The 22,345-nt window shown below is 39.9% G+C and overlaps 1 protein-coding gene across 9 annotated transcripts in view; it reads right to left on the reverse strand.

Moving 5' to 3' along the window:
• Positions 1 to 22,345, reverse strand: part of Ralgapa2 (Ral GTPase activating protein, alpha subunit 2 (catalytic)) — a 272,379-nt gene that overhangs the window by 81,943 nt on the left and 168,091 nt on the right. For all 9 annotated transcript variants that reach the window (XR_374469.4, XR_374468.4, XR_866275.3 and 6 more), the window contains 5 exons: positions 20,160 to 20,931; positions 18,561 to 18,632; positions 12,674 to 12,797; positions 11,598 to 11,753; positions 5,560 to 5,718 (listed from right to left, as the gene is read on the reverse strand). Coding sequence is in view for 3 of the 9 variants with exons in the window: in XM_006499519.4 (XP_006499582.1) it covers positions 5,560 to 5,718; positions 11,598 to 11,753; positions 12,674 to 12,797; positions 18,561 to 18,632; positions 20,160 to 20,931 (1,283 nt within the window). In the remaining 6 variants the exon portion in view is untranslated. The remainder of the gene's footprint in view (positions 1 to 5,559; positions 5,719 to 11,597; positions 11,754 to 12,673; positions 12,798 to 18,560; positions 18,633 to 20,159; positions 20,932 to 22,345) is intronic.

Consider the following 22,345-nt stretch of genomic DNA (forward strand, 5'->3'; position numbering starts at 1 on the left):
AATGTATGCCGTCAGCACTCACTTTCTCTCTCACAGTTTTGTTTTGAAACAGAGTCTCTCACAGACCCTGCAGCTCGATGACTCAGCCATGCTGGTTACCCAGGGAGCTCCAGAGAGCCTCCTGTCTCTATCATGCTGAACTTAGGTCCCCATGTTTATGTAACAAGCACTCTACTGACAAAGTGCCCCCTATTTTCCCCTTCTATTGGAAGGATTTAACATTAAATGCAAGATAAGCTATGGGCCACGAATTCTCTCAAACACTGTTGCCATTTGGTTGAGGAACTCTCTACTTTTGAAGGGTTATTTCCATAGGTGGAGAATTCTGGGTAGTATTTTCTTTCATCACTCTGAGTGCACAACTTGTCTCTTCTTGATAACATGGTTTCTGAAGAGAAATCCTATGTGATATTACTGTCTGTGTCTCTGTAGTTCCCTGTTTCTCTGAGGCTTCTTTCAAGACTTCCTGTTTGTTTTTTGGCCTCTACCCAGGTGTACTTTGGTATTTATGTGAACTAAAGAAACTGCGGTACCCCTCATCCCTTCACTGTCTCCTCTGCTTTATGACACCCATTCCTACTGGGAAACTTATTTACCCAGCCACTTATTTATGTCCTTACTACCTATTTCCACATTGCTAGACCAGACATCAGAAGAAAAATAAAAATAAAAAAACAAGCAAAGTAAGAAAAAGAGCTGTAGGAACAATTTCCTACTATCTTTAGTAATATGCTTTGAAAGTTCATCTATAACTTACTTTTTTAAAATAAGTAAGTGTTATTGGCCAGGTGTGGTAGCATATACCTTCCATTCAGCACTTAGGAGGCAGAGGCAGGAAGATTCTGTGAGATTCTGCCTCAAAAAGAAAAAAAAAAATAGAAGTGTTCTTTCTTACATGCTTTATACAAAAGGAAGAGAAATAAAAACAAAACAAAACAAAACAAAAAGCAAGGTCCTAAACTTTCAGTTTGGCCCAGGAAATACACCTCTTTGGCAGTGGGCTGTGTTTCCTTCCACAGTGGAACCCAGCACACTCCAACATTGGGCAAACTGGCCAGCAGATGTGCACTCGAGTGCAGGGCCTTAGGAAGCTGCCTGAGGAGCCTGGAGTGTGGCCTGTTTCCTTCCTGTTGTGTCTACTCAAGAGTAGAGAATGAGAGCCACCTTGCTTCCGGGCACAAAGCCTGGCCTGCAGTTTGCTATCTGGTATATATTCAGCAAAGGAGAGAAGACAAATCCACAGGAGGAAGACAGATGTGTGGAGGACTAAGACAGAAGCAGGGAAATGGTGCCAACTTTTAAAGAAATTCTGTTGAAAAGCAGATCTCAAAAGCCAAGTTCCTGTGAGGTAGGAGCTAAGTTCCTAATAGTATACAGTGCTGCTTCAGGTTTTCTTCTGTCTGTTCTCAAGGTCCTTTTGTAAAACAAATGTTCTTTATTCTTTGACATCTGCTTGTGGGTGACTCAATCTTTCAAAAACTGAACAAAAGTGATAATATAAATCCATAGTATCTAGGAAATTCCTCTATTTAGCAGTGCCTGTGTATTAGCAAGTTTGATTTCAAAACAATACCTGCAAGCAGCTGCCTCTTGACATAGTTCTAAAATCAATGTTAATAACACAAGCAGAACACATTGCAGCAATCCACATAAGTTAGTTTAATAAAATCTATTTCTTTGGTATTTTCAATGATCTTTTCTAAGTAAATGACTCAGTATTTTCTAAAGTTAATTTGCTTCATTGAGAATTCTCCAGAATATTTAAGGTACATGACTGAATCGCCAAAGGGTTGTTTAGCTGGGATAAATATTAAAGAAAATTATAATGTGAAACCAAGATAAATTTACAAAACCACACAGCAAAGGCAAACACGCTTCCTGTATAATGGGGGAACTCCAGCAGGGTTAAAACACTTCCTTGCAAAAGCATAGATGTCCAAGCTGGCCTCTTCTTAGTCTTATGAGCTTAAATGCTCCTGTGACTTCTGGCACATTAAACTTTTGACTGGCATTTTCGAGGTGCTTGCTCCAGACAGAGGTCCTGAGCGAGGCATCACCCAGAAGAAGGATCCATTCCTACACATCTGTATGCACTCATGCATCTCCATCCCGCACACCAGCTACATGTGAGCCAGACACTGGCTTAACAGCACCCTCCGGATGGTCAGGATAACTTAAGAAAAGGCAAGACAATGGGCTCTGCATACCCTTTAGGTCACTCACTTTACTGTCTTGTGACAAGTCTTTCATGAATGGCTAACAGATAAAAGTAGGCAAAAAAAATTTAAGTCTGATAATTATGCATCTCTTTTCTATGATCATAACTTTATTGTGTCAATATTTATGGAGATGGGAATGGACTTATTTGGAAATCACTTTAACAATGAAATAATGCTGCAAAGCACACTGCTTTTTAAAGAAAAAGGCAGAGGTTCAATACAATGTTTGTGAAGTGAGCAGACTCTCTCAGCCATGAGGATTTTGTGCCCTCACAACAAGCACACCATGCTTCTCCAATGTAGCATTTTACAAATGTGGGGCATTATTAAGAAGGGGCGGACTTTGCCAGTCACATAATTTGTATATTTAGGGGGGGGTGTATGGAATGAAAAAGCGAAATATGTTAAATTTCAAAGGACTTGGAAGTAATGCTGCCTGTGAGCTTGTATTACAAATAGCCCCACATTATCACATAGGCTATTAATGAGGCCAAGTGAATGAAAGTACAATTTGAATATGCATGACTCCATCCAATGAGCAGGACTTTTGTGTTCTGATGAGTTTTTTCCCTCTCCTAAAAGGGATTAAAATGATTCTTAGAGGAGTATGGCTACCCAGAAATGAGTAAGATAAATGTATTTGGCCACAGAGTCCCACTCTATTCATATGAAATACACAGGTGGGAAAAGCCTGCTGCTGATTCCACCTGCAGTCTCTGAAATACACGCAGCTTCTGTCTTCTAAAGGAACAGTCTTCAACTCAAGCAGCTGTATTACTACAATCTCTAAGGACAAATAATGATTTTTGTGGAGATTCCTAAAAGTGGACAAGGTTAAGAAAACCTTTGAGTACAAAGCCTTCAGTTCCACGGTAAGGAACACTAGTTAAAAGACTGGGAAATGGGTAAATTATTGCGCCAAATGGCTGAGAATTAATCTCTGCTGACTAGCTGTAATCTAACGAGGCGTCTGTGTCCCAGGGAGCCCGCAGCATGTCCCTGGCGGTATGTGCAGTGTGTCGAGTCTGCGTGGCACCCTTTGTCCTCGCTCACAGGCGGCCTTTCCCCTCATTGTCCATAATATCCTCATGCATCTGGGACGCGTGGAATGCATTCATACTAACAGACTTACCATTGTTTTCTCTCAGAAGCTTTGTTGAGCAAAGACTGCATCACGGTTACTGATAATTATATTGCTTAATTAATCAAGACAAAAAAAATTTGCAAATCATTGCCTGGTTGCCAAGCAAGGAGATAAAAAATGACAACAATACAAGCTGAAGCAATATAACAAAAGTAACAGCTATCTGATCAGAAATTCTTATATAATGAAGCTATTAATGCTAAATCGGTTAATGTTAGCATTGCTCCAGGTGTCTCTACTTAGATGCAAACAAAAAGGCTAACATTATGGATATAAAAGGCCAAATGTTGCCATGGATTCTGTAACCTGATAGAGAGGACAGCCTTTTCATTTGATTAGGGAATGCAATTTAAATACCAGGGACTGAAGCCAAACAAACAGACTTTCCCTCCGAAAGCCTCTTGCATTCACCCTGGGGTCAGTGGTTGGTGAACAAAAGGTCAGCTACACTTGCCCTGGAAATGTCTGGATTAATTTTATTACATTGTAATGGTTTGTAACTTTAAATGTAGGGACAACACTAAGTTTTCAGTTTCCCATTATTCTCTTTTCACTTTAGGCTTTTTTTGAGTTAAAATATTAAGAAACCAATTTTCCGAATTCATCTTGTCAAAATTAATTACCAAGTTTATTCAAGTTTAAACATTTTTGTAGGAAAAATTTAAAAGTATATAAATAACATTTTATGCATCTCATGCTATGTTGAGAAATGTCACTTTTGACACAGCAGAGTGAAATGAAATGCTTTTCATGGTCTTCATTCACTTTAAAAGTAAAGGGGACACTTAAAGGACATTCTGACATTTTAGAGGACTATCCTGAAGATGACCTAGTAAAACTAGCTCCACACTACTTATAAACGAATTTTTTTAAAAAAAATTTGAAAGCTAAAAGTACTAAAACTATTACTCTTTAAGATTAAAATTATCACTTTAATTCTTATACATAATTCTGTCTTCATAGACAAACGCAGATGTTAGCACTGAGCCATTAACTTACAGCACAAAGCTGAAAACATGCCATACACAGGAGTCTGAATCAAAGGAACACAATATCTAATATAAATTCTGACATCTTTTGTCTTTTATTTTATGAGGTTTTCCTAGATTGAGAGAGCCTATATATTGGAGAGTTAATATATACATTAAACTTAGAACTCTACTGATTTTACTATGATCGTAACTATATATAAAAAATCCTGATAGCAACCATAACTGCAACAATGGCTAACATGGAAACAGCTTTTACCCAGGTGCCAGGCAATATCTGAAGCACTTTTCCACTTATTAGCACGTTTAATGCGAATGTAACACTTTAGGTTACAAATCCGAATTAGAACAGCAAACCTCATGACCTGCTTTTTAAAGCTTAAGAACAATCAGCAGAATAACACTGAGCTCCTCCGGGAGAGTGATTCTGAGATGTACAGAAATATTATATTTACTATCAGGCTGGAAACAAGTCTTTTTTTTTTTTCCCTTAAAGAAAGGCCTATATGCTTAATATATTTAATTTCAAAGCTAAGAAGACTCTTCTTAATGAGTTAAAAACACAATATGTCAATACAGAGCAGCAGGATTAAAATACCAGTAGAGGCATGATGAGGACGCAAGCTGCAGCTGATTAGTACACAGGACACAGACCATTGGATTGTTCCAGCCAGCCCCATGGTCAATACCAATTGACATGGCTGAATTGATTCTCTAGCAAGGTGCTTTGATTGTTAATACTCATCATGTGTGCTTTGCTTCAGGGCACCAGTGTCTTTGTGGACATGTCCAGAATCCTTCAGGATTGACTGCAATCAGCACCAGTCAGGGCTCAGTGACCAATGCTCATCTGTCAGACAAAGCTGGATTGTAGACCCATGGTTTTCCCCAAATACTAAGTGAAAATGGAGTTCCATCAATTCTTACTATTATTAATAATGTGCCCCAGTTAAAAATTATAATATCCTTAAAATTATAATACTTTAAAACATTAAAATTACTTAAAAATCCATATATTTTTCTAACATAATTTTCAAATAATACAAAATGGAATTTTGTGCTTATGATTAGAGTTTTTTTGAATATCACAGTTTGTATTAAATTCCCATTTAGCACATACAGTTATCTGTAACATTTATCAGGGTTTTTGAGGACTGTGATTCCAATAGCAAATGAAGGGGTCTGGGTGACAATGGAGAAAGCGTACCTCAGGCTTCTTCGTTATCGTGATAAAGAACATATGATTCTTCATTGGGTAAATAATGATGGAAACGTCTCCAAAGGCTGTTGGGATAATACCCCTGCGGTAGTCCCTGGAGTGTTCAGACCAGACGATGTGGACCTCATCATTCCCCAGGTGACGGAGCTGCAACAGCAAATTGGCTCTTTATTAACTGAGGTGCTAACAACAGTTTATGAGGGGCTGTGGCTTACAAATTGAATTAGAAAACTCAGAGGCCAAAAATATTTTAGTCCAAATCAGGCTACTACACTGATGATACTCAGGATTTCAGAATGTGCTATTCTGTGAAACCTTGGCCTACCTGCTAGGATGCCAGTTTGGTTCTAATATCACACACAGAAGCTCCAAGGCACATTACAGTGGGATGGAGGAAGATGTCTTTAAGGTCTCTTTTACCCAGAATTCTGTTTCTAAACCAGTCCTAACCTATAGTGCTGAGAATGTTTCTCAACAACAACAACAAAAAAGACATCACTTTTTCTAGTCATTATTGCTTGAAAACTTTAAGCTTTTGAATCCAGTGGTTATTAAGAAATAACAAAGTGAGATAAGTCAAGCTACTCCAACACAACTGTTGACAATCTCTAAGAAACTGGTGCTGAGATAAATTTTTGAGATAAAGATGGTAAGAAATTATATTTTAAGGAAATAAATATATTTAATTTAAATTAAAACTTAACTTTGGTGGGCATACTAGCATCTAGCATTTAAAGATGTCCAAAGTGCTCACAAATGATGTCTACCCTTCCTACAGACTTTAAGTAACTCCAGCTTTACCTCATCTTACAAGAAGTAAGGAATTCTGCTCAGGAATGCTCTATCTGGCAAGTGCACAGAACAGCACCGGAGAGAGGGCCAGAGACAGTGGCCTCTACTCATGATGATCTAAGCCAGGGACATTCAACTTATACATAATAGTATGTAGCATTTCAATGGCACAGTATGTACACACTAAGATATACAATCAATTTATAATAAACAAAATCTCTCTCTCTCTCTCACTGCTATGAGTAAATTTACAATTTTATGTTCTGCTGCATTCAGTTGGACATTCCTGATCTCAGCTCACATCAAAAGCTATTTTAGTGATATATCTCAAGTGGTTTAGCTCACTTATTTTGACATTTTATAAAGAGACTATGAACTCCAAAAAACCACAGATTCTTGGTGTCTTCAAGAAGGCCCTGGGAAGGCCTCAGAGACCCTTTACAAGCTCTTCTAGGGCAAACCTTTGCTAGATGCAAGAACATCACTGATAAACTGCTCACGTGGAGAGCCTGCCAACAGAATCTGGCCATAGCTGTAAAGAAATCATTTGAGAAAGCCTAAAGCATAACTAAAAGGAACAGACACAGTGATGAGAATATTGGCCTGAATTAAAGTTCTAAAGTTATGATGTATGGCAGAGGCAAGGTCTTAGAAGTCTTGAGGGATGAGGTGCCTGCCTCAGAGCAGGGAGTGCCATCAAGGAACAAGGGACCAACCTTTAAAGCCCTCTAATAAAACTGATGTTATGGCAGAGCTTATGTTCTAGTTTTATCTTAAAAAAAAAAAACAGTAAAAATACACTCTGGAATCGAGTACATCTGAAACATGTTGGCATAGATATTAATTTTTAGATGTGATTTGATCACAGAGACTACCCAAGATGAACCCAACATGGCCTCTTTTCTAGTCATCAAGTTTCAAAGGCAGCTGTTTGTTGCAGTGCTTGCTTATTTTACACTCTCTAGACTTCTAGAAGTGACTGAACACATCAATTATGTACAGAGACCTGCACCTGTACTTTTGTGCTTATATGGAGTAAGGAACAGGAGTTAACTGGTCTGAAGAGGGGCTCCAGAAAGATGCAGCCGTGGGAGCCCAACACAAGCCACAATGGAGTCAACAACTTTCGTAAATGCAAACATTACCCAGTGCATCTTTCTTTTCCTCCTCACTTGTTATACCCCAACACAAGTATTAAAGGTTCAAAAGATAGCTGGCAAAAAAGAAAAACGAAATACAGTCAACTTAGCTCTAACACAAAGGTTTTGCTTTCTTTCGAAGGTGCCAAGCTCTCAGAGCTGAGGGGGCCCTCAAGTCCCACTTTTCTCTCCTTTGTTCTTTCAGCAGTACTGACATAGGACCTAGAGTCTTATGCACGCACAGTGCTCTACACTGCTACTCTGAGCTACAGCCTAGCCCTATTCTCTGAGACACTACTGACTCCTGCCTGCCTGCCTTTCTCATTTCTAACTCAACGGCCAAAGACCTTGGAGCAGTGTTTTGCTACTTAGTCCTTCTGCAGTGACAGCAATGAGTCAAGATGGATGGGTTTCTATGGTAAATGGGGATTAGAGCTAATTGAAACTTTGGGATTACAGCAATAGGAGCTAACTGTAAGAAGTAGGGCTACCCTCAAGTTCAGCTTACAGTCTTCATCCTCCAAAGAGAGTTGACCCTATACTCTTCTTGTTATGCTGTTGGCAGAAGCAACATAATGGAGACAATCCACTTACCAGACACTGTTCGACCTTGCAGCTACCACACAATGCCACACCTAATACCAACAGTCTCTCCTTTTCAACCACAAGGGCAGAGTACAGCACTTATTCTGAGATGATACACTGATTGCTGAAATTTTGCAGTTGCTCTGTCCCTTTCTAAATTGTGTTATTCAATTACATAACCCAAGTAAACCTCTCCTAATTTTATTTGCATCAGCATTCTAAGAAAACTCCAGCATTAGGAGAGCAATCCACACTAATTGACCCTTTCTCCCTCTGTGGCAATTCTGCAATTATGGAAGAACTATTTTTGTAATATTCATTCAGAGCTGCTTTCAGTGTCATGCACCTTAGATTTTTGGACATGTTACAGTTTAATTAACTAAACCACAAAACCAAGAGCAAAGGCCACGGGAACCATTGGCTGATACAGCTGGAAAAGTACAAAACTTACACCCTCTTGTACCTATGATATGAACCCAAGGACATCAAACAAATGAAACTGATGTGGACAAACTACCCACAACAGAACATAGCATAGTTACCCAAATCAGAGTACAAGAGGATATTCTGGAAACCTAAAATGGTACTCAATTCAAAGGGGATTTCAATAAAGAGATGTCACTTTGTGAGTTTTACAGAACTTTGATTATAGGCCTGTAAGTTAAAAGCCCACCCACAGGTTTGCTCAGGGACAAGCCAACTTGACTGGAGGTATGTGACTTCAGGAGGAGATGATGCCTCCCTAGAAGGGAGCTGCATTCACATTAGCTCCTACTTCCACTATGCAGTAGGGTCCAGAAGGCCTCAAGGCTTACCCTGCTTAGAACAAACAGGCTCTTGAGCCTCAAGAAATCAATCCTATGTCCTGCTATCCCCCGTCCTGACAGACAGAGTTATAAAGCCCTTCTGCCTGAGCTGTGCTGCCTGCTGCTGCCAGGCTGCACGCCTGCACGCCACTGGTGACACTGGTCATGGTCCACACCTAATAGGCTGACCTCCTTTCCCGACTAATTGCATTACATCGCCAGCTGGCTCCAGAAGGAGTCGTCTGTTTGATTGAAGAATCTGGGCTCCTCAGCGGGCCCGGCTGCTACTTTTACTAAGTAACAGTCAGGCCTGACATCCCCATTGTTCAGCTGACAGTGTGCCCATCCTAAAATCTAAGTTTTATTTGTAAATTAACCAAGAAACTTCCTGCCAGAACAGAGCTGCTTAGAGACTGATAATGTGGGCCTTTCATCCCCTTTCACTCTACTGTATCACTGCCAATTTGTTTTTCATGTGGCTGGCCAGCCTGAGGCTATAAAAGCCTTGTAAGACATAAGTGCAATTATAGTCCTGGAGTCAAATGAATTGGACAAATCCAATAGCACAGCTCTGTCCCCACTCTGCAAACCCCTACAGCAGTTAGATTAGCTGTGAAAAATCTAATCTAGCTAGAGCTAACAAATTTCTGCAGTGAAGGATCAAGAGTTCAGTATGGGGTTGCAACCGCATTGCTGGATTGAAAAAGTCCCCCCATGACAGGGGCAGAACAGAGCATGAATCACTTTAGAATTCTGCAGCTCATTTTTAAGCTGTTAGGGACAATTTAGCTGGAGTAAGTCAAGGAACCGGGGGCTGCTGTTACGTGACTGATTTTTTTGCCTGACTGTGAGACATCCTGGTAAAGAGGGTTTATCGTTAATGATGCTAAATCTTAGAGCTGCAAAAGGTTTCAGCTGCTTTTTGAATATTACAGTGGGAAATCTCCCATACAGACCAAGCCTTGGGACATTATTTATAGCAGCATTATGTCAAGAAAATAGTATAAAAACAAAATAAAAAGCCTTTCTACTTAAGTAATCCTTCAAAACAGTTTATATGTAAATCTGTCTTTAACACGTAATTGTTAATCATGAAAAATTATAGAATATAGGAATAATATGCAGAGAAACATGAAGACATTTACAAGGTACCCCATGTTTATAAAACATGTGAATACAGCCTGGGGTCTTGGTAAAGCAACTCCAGATTCTAGAATACCAGTGAGCTACCACATAGCAGAAACCTCCTTTCTATAAGCACTGCAGCCATCAGAACCCAAGCTGGCAGGCAGGCGGCTCCTTCACACCTGTGGGAACCAGCACATGGCTAGCACTCCCACTAGCTGTGAGGTTCCCAGCCCAGGGAGGCCAAGGCAGTATGCAGGGCTATGCTGGTGAAAGGCTGCTGAATTTCTGAATGCAAATTGTGCTTTATGCATCTGAGACACTTGATCACTATGGAAATTGTCTGTGACCCGAGTTCTGATGATGTCTCACATGCACTGTTGTTCATCATGTATGCAGTCCAGACATCTGTGGCTACAGTAGTGAAAAGGCAAAACGGGAGACAAAAGAAATGAAGCAGATACAGTAGGGCCCATGAGCTAAGATCAATCATCTGGCTAATGGGGCAAGGGAAAAAGAATCAATCACATCAGTGGACAATGACGAGGGCTGATGGCCAGAGAGTTCCTACCAGGTATTGGGCTAAGCAATTTTTCTGGCATTGTCTTACTTACTCGACTCAACAGTACTGTGCTATGGGCTCCATTTTCAATCTTATTTAATACAGGAAAACCAGAGGTATAAGCTGGTAAAACAATTAAGACATACACTTGAGCCTTGACTGGCCCTAGCTCTCTAACCATGCCACCACACTCCCAATGTACAGTCTTCATACTTGAGATACTGCCCTCAGTTCCTTACATCTGTGCTGTTAGAGGAGACTGAGTGTCAAATTGGAATGTAGGCTGTCCCCCATTAGCCAACAGGGAAAGCACAGTTGCTTTAGGATGCTCTGTTCATCTAGAAACTTACAGGAGTGGTTTTCTTACTATACTACATTTTTCTCCCATTAATGTGTTCCTCATCCAAAACAAGGATTTTTTCAAGTAAACATTCTATAGGCTGTGGAGTTCAAGGCCCTGCTTCTTTGGTGGAGTTCCTTTGGGAGCATCAGGGAGAGCAAAGGGATAGCATTTGAGGTGGGACATTTGGGCAACAACGTATCTGCAGGTAGGGTCACTGTGACAAACACTGGCAGTTCATCCTAGCAACCTTGGGGGTGGTGTGTGTACGTGTGTGTGTGTGTGTGTGTGTGTGTGTGTGTGGGAATGCTTTTCTAGAGCCTTATCAGCACTTTTTATTTTCTTTCTTTTTTTTTTTTTTTTTTGGTCAAAAATGGCTATTATGTGTTATGGCCTTTGCCAAACATGAGGTAAAATTATTGTCTCTCATGTAATTAACATGAAAGAAGATCCAAAAGTATCCATGCTAAAGACCCATTTTCTTCCTAGTCTTTAACCTTAGGCCTTAAAGTTGTGCTAAGTTAGTGGTTTAGATTCACTACAACTGTAGCCAGAGGAAGAGGGCACTGACTTGGAACCCTGGGAAAGCAGCTTCAGGGCTTGGTCACCATCCAGACCCAGAGAGCCTCACTTACACACGAGTGCAGTGAGCTGTTGTCCCTGAGAAGCCCCCTTACCTTTTTGGTGAGAGAATCATCTGAATCTGATGGCATCCGAGTGGAAACGTGGAAAATTACTTCCACGGTCGAGGTAGCATAGTAAGGGGCTGTCTGTCCCGTGCTGCCATTGCGCTGAAGACCACCCATAAACCCACAGTGGGTTGAGAGATCCACCTGACGAAGGTCACAGAGCAAAAGGTGAGGGTCAAAAGTGAGCTAACCTTATTCATTAAGCAGGAGTGGGAGCTGAGAGAATGGACAATTTTCATTTAAATATATTTCATTCTGATTACAAACAAATATAAGATAGACGAAATTAACTTTTAAAGAAAGAAATGAACATAAAAACAAAAACAGGTCTGCAACCATGCTATGTGAAAGCCACTATAAAAATGTAAGGAGGGCCTGCCTCAGCAGTTCAATGCTTGCCTGGCACATGCAAGGACCTGGCTGTGATCCCAGGATGTGCTACAGCATATACAGACCAAAGACACAAAACCCAACACACACACACACACACACACACACACACACCCCATACACCTCTCCCACCCACATCACTTTTCAGATTCTAGGGATTTGCTTTCCTTTGGGTTTACATTCACTGGAGGCAGGTATGTGCCTCTGTGTATATATCCGTTAGTCGACCTTTCAGTAAGAAAACCTGGATTCTTGTCATTCATTCTGGACTTGTGCAATAGAAAACTGCAGTGACAGCCAAAGACATTCTAGTTCCAGTCCCTCACTTTATCCAGGCCTTCCTTCAAGTTTCTTTTAGCAAGCCATTGCATATTTTCTCAGTACCCCACGACCACCCTGCCCCAGTGGCCATTCTTGTCTTCCTTTGTCACAAACTGCAGCTCTGAGCCTTTATGACTATACAGTTCTTAAACAAAGTTAATGAAAAGCTATTAAGGGGAAGCAAACATCCACACATAGAATAGTAAAATGAAGCAAACGGACTTTAAGGTCAGTGCAGTCTTGAAGAATTCTATGAATGCTACATTTGAATGTGAAGATACAACTAAGAACATACACAATTCATATCTGCTTTAAATACTGATAGTCAGCAACCACATAATGAAGTTAATTACCTCCCATCCAAGACCAGCAACAAAGTCTTCATATGCTTGGCTTCCTCTTTCATTGGCTAGAATGGAACACTTGTCTTCTTGCCCTTCAGCAATGTAAAACACTGCAATCTTATGGGTCTCGCGGCTATAAATATTTAAATTTAAAGGAGTTAGAGTGTGTGTGTGTGTGTGTAGTTTTGTTTTACTGTTATGGCCAGCATGACTCCTAATGGCACTCACTAAGTGTCAGTCTGTTTCTATTCTATGGTGGTTGATGCATGAACTTATTTGAATTCTGCAAGCCCGATTCCACGTGAAAGCTAGTGTTATTACTGTATCATCTGCTTTGCAGAGGTGACCAAAAGGAGACACAAAGTTAAAGAAGCAGGAAACTGCACCTCAGACACTGGAGACACTAAAACAGTAGCTATCAGAGTACATTATCCACCAGGTTCTTTCCATGCTTGGTGATGAACATTGTGCTCTAAAGCATTCCAAGTAGACACATATTGTGGCTAGGTATCAATTAGAGCTTTAAGGCATTGCTAAGTCTTTTTGAGAAATGGAAACACTTAGGTATTTTCTTTGTGAAAGGATGTGTTCTGACTATTGTGAGGATACCATATATGATGTACAGTTGTTCTTCATAGAGTCTTTGGATACTTTTGGATATATAAGCTCTTTATTTACTTGCTCCATGACAGATCTGTGGTAGTTTCCTGTTAAATCATGTAAAGATGATTTGCACTTTGAAGAAAGGAGCCCTGTCTTCTGTGCCCACCCCCAATCCATTTTTTTTTTTTTTAGTATTTGGTACATAGTAAGGGCTCAACTAAGTCTCTGTTAAACTGACCAGATACATGACAATATATCTGAATGTGTAAGGTATTAAAATAACTGGGATGCACCCTACCAAGCTATTTGGTGATAGCTTGGAGATAAAAGCTCAAGTGTTGTTCAGATGAAGCTTAATCAAGAACCACTCCTTTGACAGCACCAATTCATGAGCTTTATTCTACTGTAGCCTCAATGGTAAAAGAATTAGATCCCAACTTCCGGAGCAGCCCCACCCTTCTCTCATTTGCATTACATCATGACAACACTGCATAGGAAAAAGCATCAAGTGCTTCAGCAATGCGGAAATGTTTCTATTGTCTAATTATTTAATATCTCAACACTGTAATATGATTAGACATCCAAATTGGTAGATCTGGACTCCATATTTTAACAAATTCTCAAATATTTCCTTCTTCATGGTTATTTTTCTGCTTATTAAGCAAGGCTAATGGAAGCTAAACTAAAATGTTATATAAATCACTGGAGGAGGCACATTCTCTCCTATTCATTAGATAGCTGTTTGTCCCCCTATCATTCTCATGGAACAAATACACGTAAAAAAAAAAAACCAGAAAATACAGAAAAAGAATAAAAGGAACAATTCTCAACTTGAACATGTAAACAAACAACATGGCTGTACCACTGTAGGAAATGGAAAGAGATGCTGTAAAGAGGATACATTTTTTGGTAGTGATGACCCCTACAGAGAGTGCACAATCTTGTTGTCAAGACCTTAGGGAATGTAGAAACTGCCATATCATTTACTACCTTGAGAAACAGGCAGGGGACAACAAAAAGGGTCCCCTACAACCTGACTGGCTTATCACAAGAACTGTAATAATTTGACACTTGGATGGCAGTTTCAACAAAAGAACAAAGGTATAGTTACTTGATTTCTCTCTGCAACTATCTTTACATCTTAAAACTCCTTAGCATTCAGTTTACAAAAATCCCCAACCTTCGATTTCTCTGAAATACATCAGTGTTTATCCGTAAAGCCCAGGACTATTCCATCCTGCATTCTTGCGTCCTCGTTAACTCAGTGTAGGAACACAAAAAGCTAAGCTCAAATGAAGGAGGATTCACTGAGGTGGGTGTGAGCAAAGGTGACCTTTAGTTGTAAACACTCATCAAATTTCACATCCTACAAAATATTAGCACTGCAGAGAGCCTGCTAGGATGCAGACACTGTGCCTGGCCTTATTAGCGCCAGGCTTTTGAAATGGTAATTACAACATCAACAGCACTTCATATCTACAAACTGCACAACCAGTGCATGGAGGGGCAGGTAATTCAGGAACACATATACATAGAATCAACAAGGTCGCCTTCCTCCTTAGAATACATTTTTTTCTTTATTACTAGGAATAGACCAGAAGAGTTCTTTTTTCTTGTGCTGTCTTGTGTGTCTTGTGATTTTAAAAACCAAACAAAGGAAAACATGACTTTACCATTTCCTTCACCACACAGTGTCGAGAAAACCCTCAGTGATTCGTATGTACAGCCATCACACAGTATACAGACCTTAGCGAAAGATTACTTTTTCTTAAAACATGTGAAAAAGGCACTGTGCCCCCACAACAGTGATATAAATTGATACCAGGAATAAATAAAAATGTCCTGAGAGTTGAGGGACAAGATGTGTTCTTGCATGGTATCAGACCAATCTATGGCACAGGCCAGATGTCCCTACAGGTGAAGAGCCCCAGATGGAGTTCAGGTTTTTAAAAGACAATCTTGAAAAATATCCTTTCCCATTAAATAAATTGATGTGCATTTAGAGGCCAAGACACCAGACATAAGTCCAGGAATTGGGATTTTAAGTGAAGGTTAATCAAAGGGCAGAAGATTGCCAATCAGCTACCCAAAGCCATATTTTACTGCAACAGCACCCCAGGGAGCTAATTCGATTGCACCTCATGCAACTAAAGTGCATTAACATTCAACAAATTGGCTACAATTACAAGATACCAGTGCATTCACTTAACACTGGAGAAGCAGGGAGCAATTCAGTGTGTGCTAGAAAAGCTGTGATGGGGGTCCAAATGATTGTTTAGCATGGAAGGACCAGAGGGAGTAAGGCAAGTGCCCAAGTGCTTCAGAAATCCCTCATGGAAGTTCCAGAGGGCTCAGCCTCTGTCCTGGAGAGAATGAAGGGAGGGATGGCAGTATCAGGGTCTAAAACAGTTCTTACATGGTTTTGAAATTCAAATTAAGCTTTACTTGAGTCAAGAAATGAAAACATTTAAAATACTGAGTTGCAGGATCTGCCCTGAGGATGGTTTCTTTCAATTACAACTATAAATGAATCATTTAAACCTGTATACTTTCTTTTATTTCTTGATACTAAAATGCTTAGCACTAGAGTTACTAGAAGAAAAGGCTGTCACACCACCTTCTGCAGATGGAATCAGGCTCACAACAACCACCCTCCCACATTCCCAACACCCAGAAAGCACACACAAAATAGTACATGCTTCAATATGTGTGTGGCTCTAAGAAGCTATGAATGATTTGAAGGATATATGGGAAAGGAGGAAAAAAAATCTAAGGACTTTTGATTCCCACAAATGGTCTATATGAATTAATGTATCTTAATTCTACATGCTTCTGAAAGAGTGAAAAGACACGGAGCTATAAGTAAGCCTAATGTGATTTTATCTGCTGAGTCCTTAGTGAGAGACCAGAAGGTAGACAGACTCCCTGGTAGGCAGACAGATAGGAAGAGGAGCTAGGAATAAAGATGGTGAATTTCCAAGTTGGTTAGCTTCTTCCTCAGCTTCCTGACTGGAGAGAAAAGCCTGACAGCTGTCTCCTGTCAGCAGGCCCACTACTGAAACTGGCTCAACAAGTTCCAGGCTAGATCAGGACCTGCCACACAACAGTTATGAACCAATCAATCATTCTGTCTGTATTCAAACTGACTAACCCTAAGGTAGGGGAGGAAAACCCTTCAGAGGTTTAAAACCCCCAGCTCTGGAGAAGGTATTGGACTTTTGTCTTCCAAGTCCTTCCTCTGCTTTGGAGAGAGCCTTTTTCTCTATGTGTCTGCTATGTGTGTGTTTCCTCACCCCCAATAAATATCTTTCTTCAACTGCTAATTCTGTCTATGGTACCTGGGGTTTCTTTGCTGCTATCTGTTGCACTTTATATTTTCTAGCCCTTTAATTCTTTGACAGAAAACAAACAAACAAAAGAACATGCAATCAAGGCCCCTAGATTGTATCATTTGTGTTTGTGACGCAAAGTTATTTCTATTAAGTCCTCTTAAAGGTGTGTGATGTGTGTGTGTGTGTTTGTGTGTGTATGCTATTTTAATTTCAGGTAGAGTTTACTATTTGACTAGATGTTGCTGTCATACATAGGTTCAAGTATTAAAACCATCAAAAAATATCATAGTTACAAACCTGATATGCAAATAATACTGACTTGAGCCAAGCATTTACTTAAGAATAAACAATAAAACCACAAGAAAGTCATCTGAACACAAATGATAGTGAAAATGCTTGCTTAGAAAACAGCATGGCACTGACACACAAACATACAGGCCAATGGATGAGAACTCAAAACAAACCCATTCAGGTGCAACCACTGATGTTTAACAGTGATACCAAACATACAGAAGGGTGAAAAACAGACTGTTTAATGTGTAGAAGAATGAAATTAGTTCCCTATTTCTCATCTTATTTCAAAATGGACTAAAGACCTACATTTTTTTTAAAAGATTTGTTTATTTATTATATGTAAGTACACTGTAGCTGTCTTCAGACACTCCAGAAGAGAGCATCAGATCTCATTACGGATGGTTGTGAGCCACCATGTGGTTGCTGGGATTTGAACTCAGGACCTTTGGAAGAGCAGTCGGGTGCTCTTACCCACTGAGCCATCTCACCAGCTCCAAGACCTACATTTTAAAGTTGGGCGAGTTGACACATGACTTTAATCCCAGCACTTGGAGAGGCAGAGGCAGGGGCAGGTTGGATATCTGAGCTTGAGGCCAGCTTGGTCTAAAGATGGAGTTCCAGGACAGCTAGGGCTACACAAATTAAAAATAAACAAAAAGACCTGTATTTTAGACTGAAGCTGCTAGAGTCAAACAGGGAAACTACTTCTACACAAAGAGTAGACAGGGCTTTCCTGAGAGCAGAGGAAATAATCCCAAGAACTAGTAGCAAATGGTATTATGTGAATTAAAAGCTTCTGCAGAGCAAGAGAAACTCACGGGCCTCAAGAGACAACTATAGAATGAGGAAAATCAAAAACCTTGACAACCAATGTAAGGGCCCGATACGCAGGACACATAAAGAACTGCAAAGTTGACTACCAAACCCCAAGTCATCAAATCACCAACTAGTGTAAGAACAGACTAGTTCTTAAAAGAAGAAATACAAGTGGCCTACAAATAATTTTAAGTGCCCAATATCTTTAGCCACCACAGAAATGACAACTAAATTTGCCTTAAGATTCTATCTCATCTCAGCCAGAGTGGCTGTCATCAAATAAATGAAGGGTAGGATTCAGGAGTTAGGAGTGCCTTACTCAGCTGATGGGACGATAGAGTGCAACCACTGAAGAAATCACTCCGAGATCGACAGCCCTCAACACACGTACATATAAAGTACACTAAATGGACCCAAAAGCTTATGCATGAATGTACACACACACCTTTAAGAGAACCTAATAACAATATCTTTTAATGTATATATACAATGATGTATATGTTATTCATGAAAAAGAGGCCATGAAGTTAAAACAGAACAAGATATGGGATTTTTAAAAACTTTTTGATTAAAGAAAGCTTATGATCTTAGCGACTTAGGGGCTGAGGCATGAGAATTACATATTTGAGGCCTACTTGGGCTAAAGAGTATGTTGAAGGTCAGCCTGGGCAACTTAAGAGTCCTCGTCTCAACAAAACAGAATGGAAAAAACCAAACCAAACCACAACAGATTCTGGGCTACAGAAACACTCTGGGTTTCTCTGTGGGTACTTTTTTTTTTTTTCCTTTCCTGAAAGTGTATTTGATACCATGTTCTCACAAAGTTAGACAAGAAATGATATTTCACATACCACTGGCGCGAGTCCAGATTCTTTAGCTCTCTCAATAATTTTGAATTTTTCTTCAACAAATGAAAATTCTTCCTGCATGGAAAAAAAAGTATGCAAGAAGACATCATGTGACCACAGAACCACCTCTGCTGTTTTCTAATCTGATACCAAATGTAGACATTGTGGTGGTCTGACTAGGAATGACCCCCATAGGCTTAGGTATTGGGATGCTTGGACGTTAGGGACTGGCACTATTAGGGAGTCTTGAGCCTTATTGAGGAAGGTGTGGCCTTGTGGGATGAAGTATGTCGCTGGGGGTAGGCTTTGGGGTTTTTGAAGCTCAAGTCCAGGGTCTCTTCCTTTCTGCTGCCTGAGGATCCAGATGTAGAATTCTCAGCTACCTCTCTAACCCCATGTCTGCCTGCATGTTGCTATGTTTCCCACCATGATTACAATAGAGTAAACCTCTGAACCTGTAAGCGAGCCTCAATTACATGCTTTCTTTTATGAGAGTTTTCATGGTCATAACTTCTCTTCACAGTATAGTAACACTAAGATAGCCCTTATCGATCCATCTACAATCTCCTTCACTGAAGAACTGTGACAGATCTTGTAGAAGTTTGAATGACATGTCCCCTCCCCCAATATTCTTGAGTATTTGAATACTTGTTCCCCACTTGGTGGTCCTATTTGAGTAAATTTAGGAAATGTGGCCTGGTTGGAGAAAGCCTGACACTAGGGGCAGGCTTTGAGGTTTCAGAAGCCACAAGCAACTTCCAGTGCACTCTCTTTGCTTCCTGCTACCAGTAGGAGATATGAGTTCTCAGCTGTGGTCCAGCTGCCATTTCTGTCACCTGCTGTCCCTGCCATTATGGATGCTAAGCACCTGGAACCATATGTCCAAAATAAACTTGTTTTTCTATAAGTTGCCTTTTTCATAGTGTTTTATCATAGCAAAAGAAAAGTAACTAATTCAGAAGCTTTCAAAATGAGCCCAATTTTCCTTGCGTATATAGAAACATAACAATTCCCCTGGCATCTAGTGACACTAGAAAGCTCTTTAGTCAACGAGTATATCCCTCGTGTGCAAGTGCTTGTGTTTGTTTTCAATACCAGTTCTGTGACTATATTCCCCACCCTCTCTTTACAGCTCCACTATCAGGTCCAGGTCAATCCCACCCTCTTCTCTAAGGTGTCCTCCAATACGCACACTACCTACTGGATAAAACTGCTCTTCTTGGCCTCCTGTGCCTTTGTCTGAGGTGCATCAAGTTCACATCCCTCATCAATTCTGTGGCTAGACAGTGGTTTACTTACATTTGTGGTTCATTTGCATTTTGTATGAAAACAGAAATAGTATGGTCAGGGAGGCAAGAAGAAAAAAGCATGGTTCATATGCTTTCAAAGGTCTGACAGGTATTTGGAACTCAACTGTGTACCAGTATTGTTCTATCTTTAATTAAAAAAAATAACCTGCAAATATTGAAATTCAGAAAAACTTCTATTTCTTATTCTCTAACCTCAAATTGATGATAATAATAATAATAATAATAATAATAATAATAATAATAAAATAACCCTCATATAAAAGAAATGATAAAACATTCAGAGCTTGGTTACCTTCTGTCCCAGGAATTCATTCCCAAGTCATCAAGCAACAACCTGCAGAAATAAAAGGGTCCCCGGGGCTCCACGGGTGAGGGCTGCCCTTGGCTGGTGACCGTTACTGAAGAATCCGAGTTACACCTCTGCACATACTCATCTTCCTGTGCGCTCTGGCGCAGGATGACCTCCATGATTGCCTTCTCTTGGTCCCAGTTCATTGCACATGGGGTTGGGGAAGGCTCATTTAGATTTAGTTGTGATGGTAAAAGGCATTCGGGGCTTGTATGGCCAATGTTTTCAAGTAACTTGTCAAGCACATCATCTCCCTCCTCACCGTTAAACAAATCTTTCTGAGGTCCACATGTGTGATGATGCCAGCCAGAAATCTGAAATGAGGGGTTCCTTCCATTGGGTGCCAAACGGCCTTCCAGAGGTCCATATAAAACCTTGCCATCCCAAGAGTACTTCCCTGAGATATCCCTCACAATGACTCTCACATCTGAGAGGGAACCCCCTGAAGTCCCTCCAGCTGGTCCTTCTGCTGGTGTCTGAAGATAGGAGATGAGGGTGCTATCATTAAATACGAAGAGCTGCAGGTTTGGGCTCCTGAACACCTCCGAGGACAGCTCAGTTCCTTCCACATGGGCATTGTCATGGTTCTCACTGACCAGGCTGTGCAGCACAGCAGGACCCCCACTCAGTGGATAGTGGCCTAGGTGGTTCACTAGGTGGGCCATGACCATTCGTGCAGTGAGGGGGATCAATTCCACACTTCTTCTCTTCTTTTCTGTGAACAGCAGGAAGAAACCATGAAGAGATAATGGGGGCACCACGCAATTTCAGTCATTAGTTTGAATGTCTGATTGTTATTTTTGTTTTGTTTTGTGTGACAAGGTGCCACTAAGTAGCACTGGCTGGTCTGGAACTCACTATGCAGATTAGGTTGGCCTGTAAAGCATAGATCCACCTATGTCTGCCTCTGCTGGGATTAAAGGTGTGTGCCATCACACCCAGCTGAATGGTTTTAACTGTGAGACTGATTTTTTCTCTTTTCTGACTCTAATTCTATTTGAATATAAAAACATAGTTGAAACAGACTGCTAAAGAACCAACTTACACCAAGACGTCACTCTGAAAGGGACTTTAAAAGTCTATAGACATGAGAATAAGTCAAAGAGAAGCATTTCCAGGTTAGACAGATAATAGTTCAGGGGCTCAGATAAGAGTAAAAACCCGGATGAGATCTGAAAGTGGGCTAGGGATCCTACTCTGTTGGTTGCAGGTAAACCTGATAAGGATATTAATAAACCTTGGTGCTATTTTAAAAGATTGGAAACAATATACTTAGTAATCATTGTGATAGTTTATGTTTTGTTATTGGAACACTAAAAATATTTAAGAAAATTCATCATATTAATAAACCATGGAGGCACTTAGAAGAACTTAACTGAATTTGTATTTCATGATTTAGTAATCAAGAGCAACTGATTTATAAAATTTTAGCTTAAATATATACAAAGACTTTGACAACAGAATGAGTCCTAGGGCTTTATAAAATGAGGTATAACGGACAGGTAGATACACTAAAACATAACTAGAAATTGAAATAGTACTTCAGGCTGAGAGTAGTTGAGGAAACTTCAACTGGCAAAAGTTATAAAAGTCAATTTAAAAAAGTGAAAATGAAACTTTAAAAATTTTATGGATAAAGGACTACATATTTAAATTAAGGTTTATAATTTGATCTTAGAGCTTTAGGAAGTAATAGCTTTTAAACTCACACTGTGAAAAAAAATCAAATATTAATTAGCACATAAATCGCTGTAAATATATGACTTCATGCTAAATACTTCTAGGTTTAGACATTATCCAATGGCTTACTTATAACATGTTGTTTCATGCTGTATAAAAATCCTCGAAAGAAACAAATCTCTGAAACTTTAGAAATTCTGAGTAAGAAGTGAGGAGAGCAAGATCACCTTGAATTTTTGAGTTCTTATCATTTTTTTCAATGTATATGAAATCTATATCCAATAATGGAAAAGAAAATGTCACACAAAACTTTTTGTTTTTTAAAGAAACAAGAGGCCAGTTACATCTATTCTAAACTTAAACTTTCCCCCACAACCTAAGAGAAATATGTAAGATTTCTATACAACTAAGAAAGGTCTCCAGCTGGGAAATTTTACTATCTAGAAACC

Source organism: Mus musculus, chromosome 2, assembly GCF_000001635.26.
Source record: "Mus musculus strain C57BL/6J chromosome 2, GRCm38.p6 C57BL/6J".
In the NCBI taxonomy this organism is placed as follows: Eukaryota; Metazoa; Chordata; class Mammalia; order Rodentia; family Muridae; genus Mus; species Mus musculus.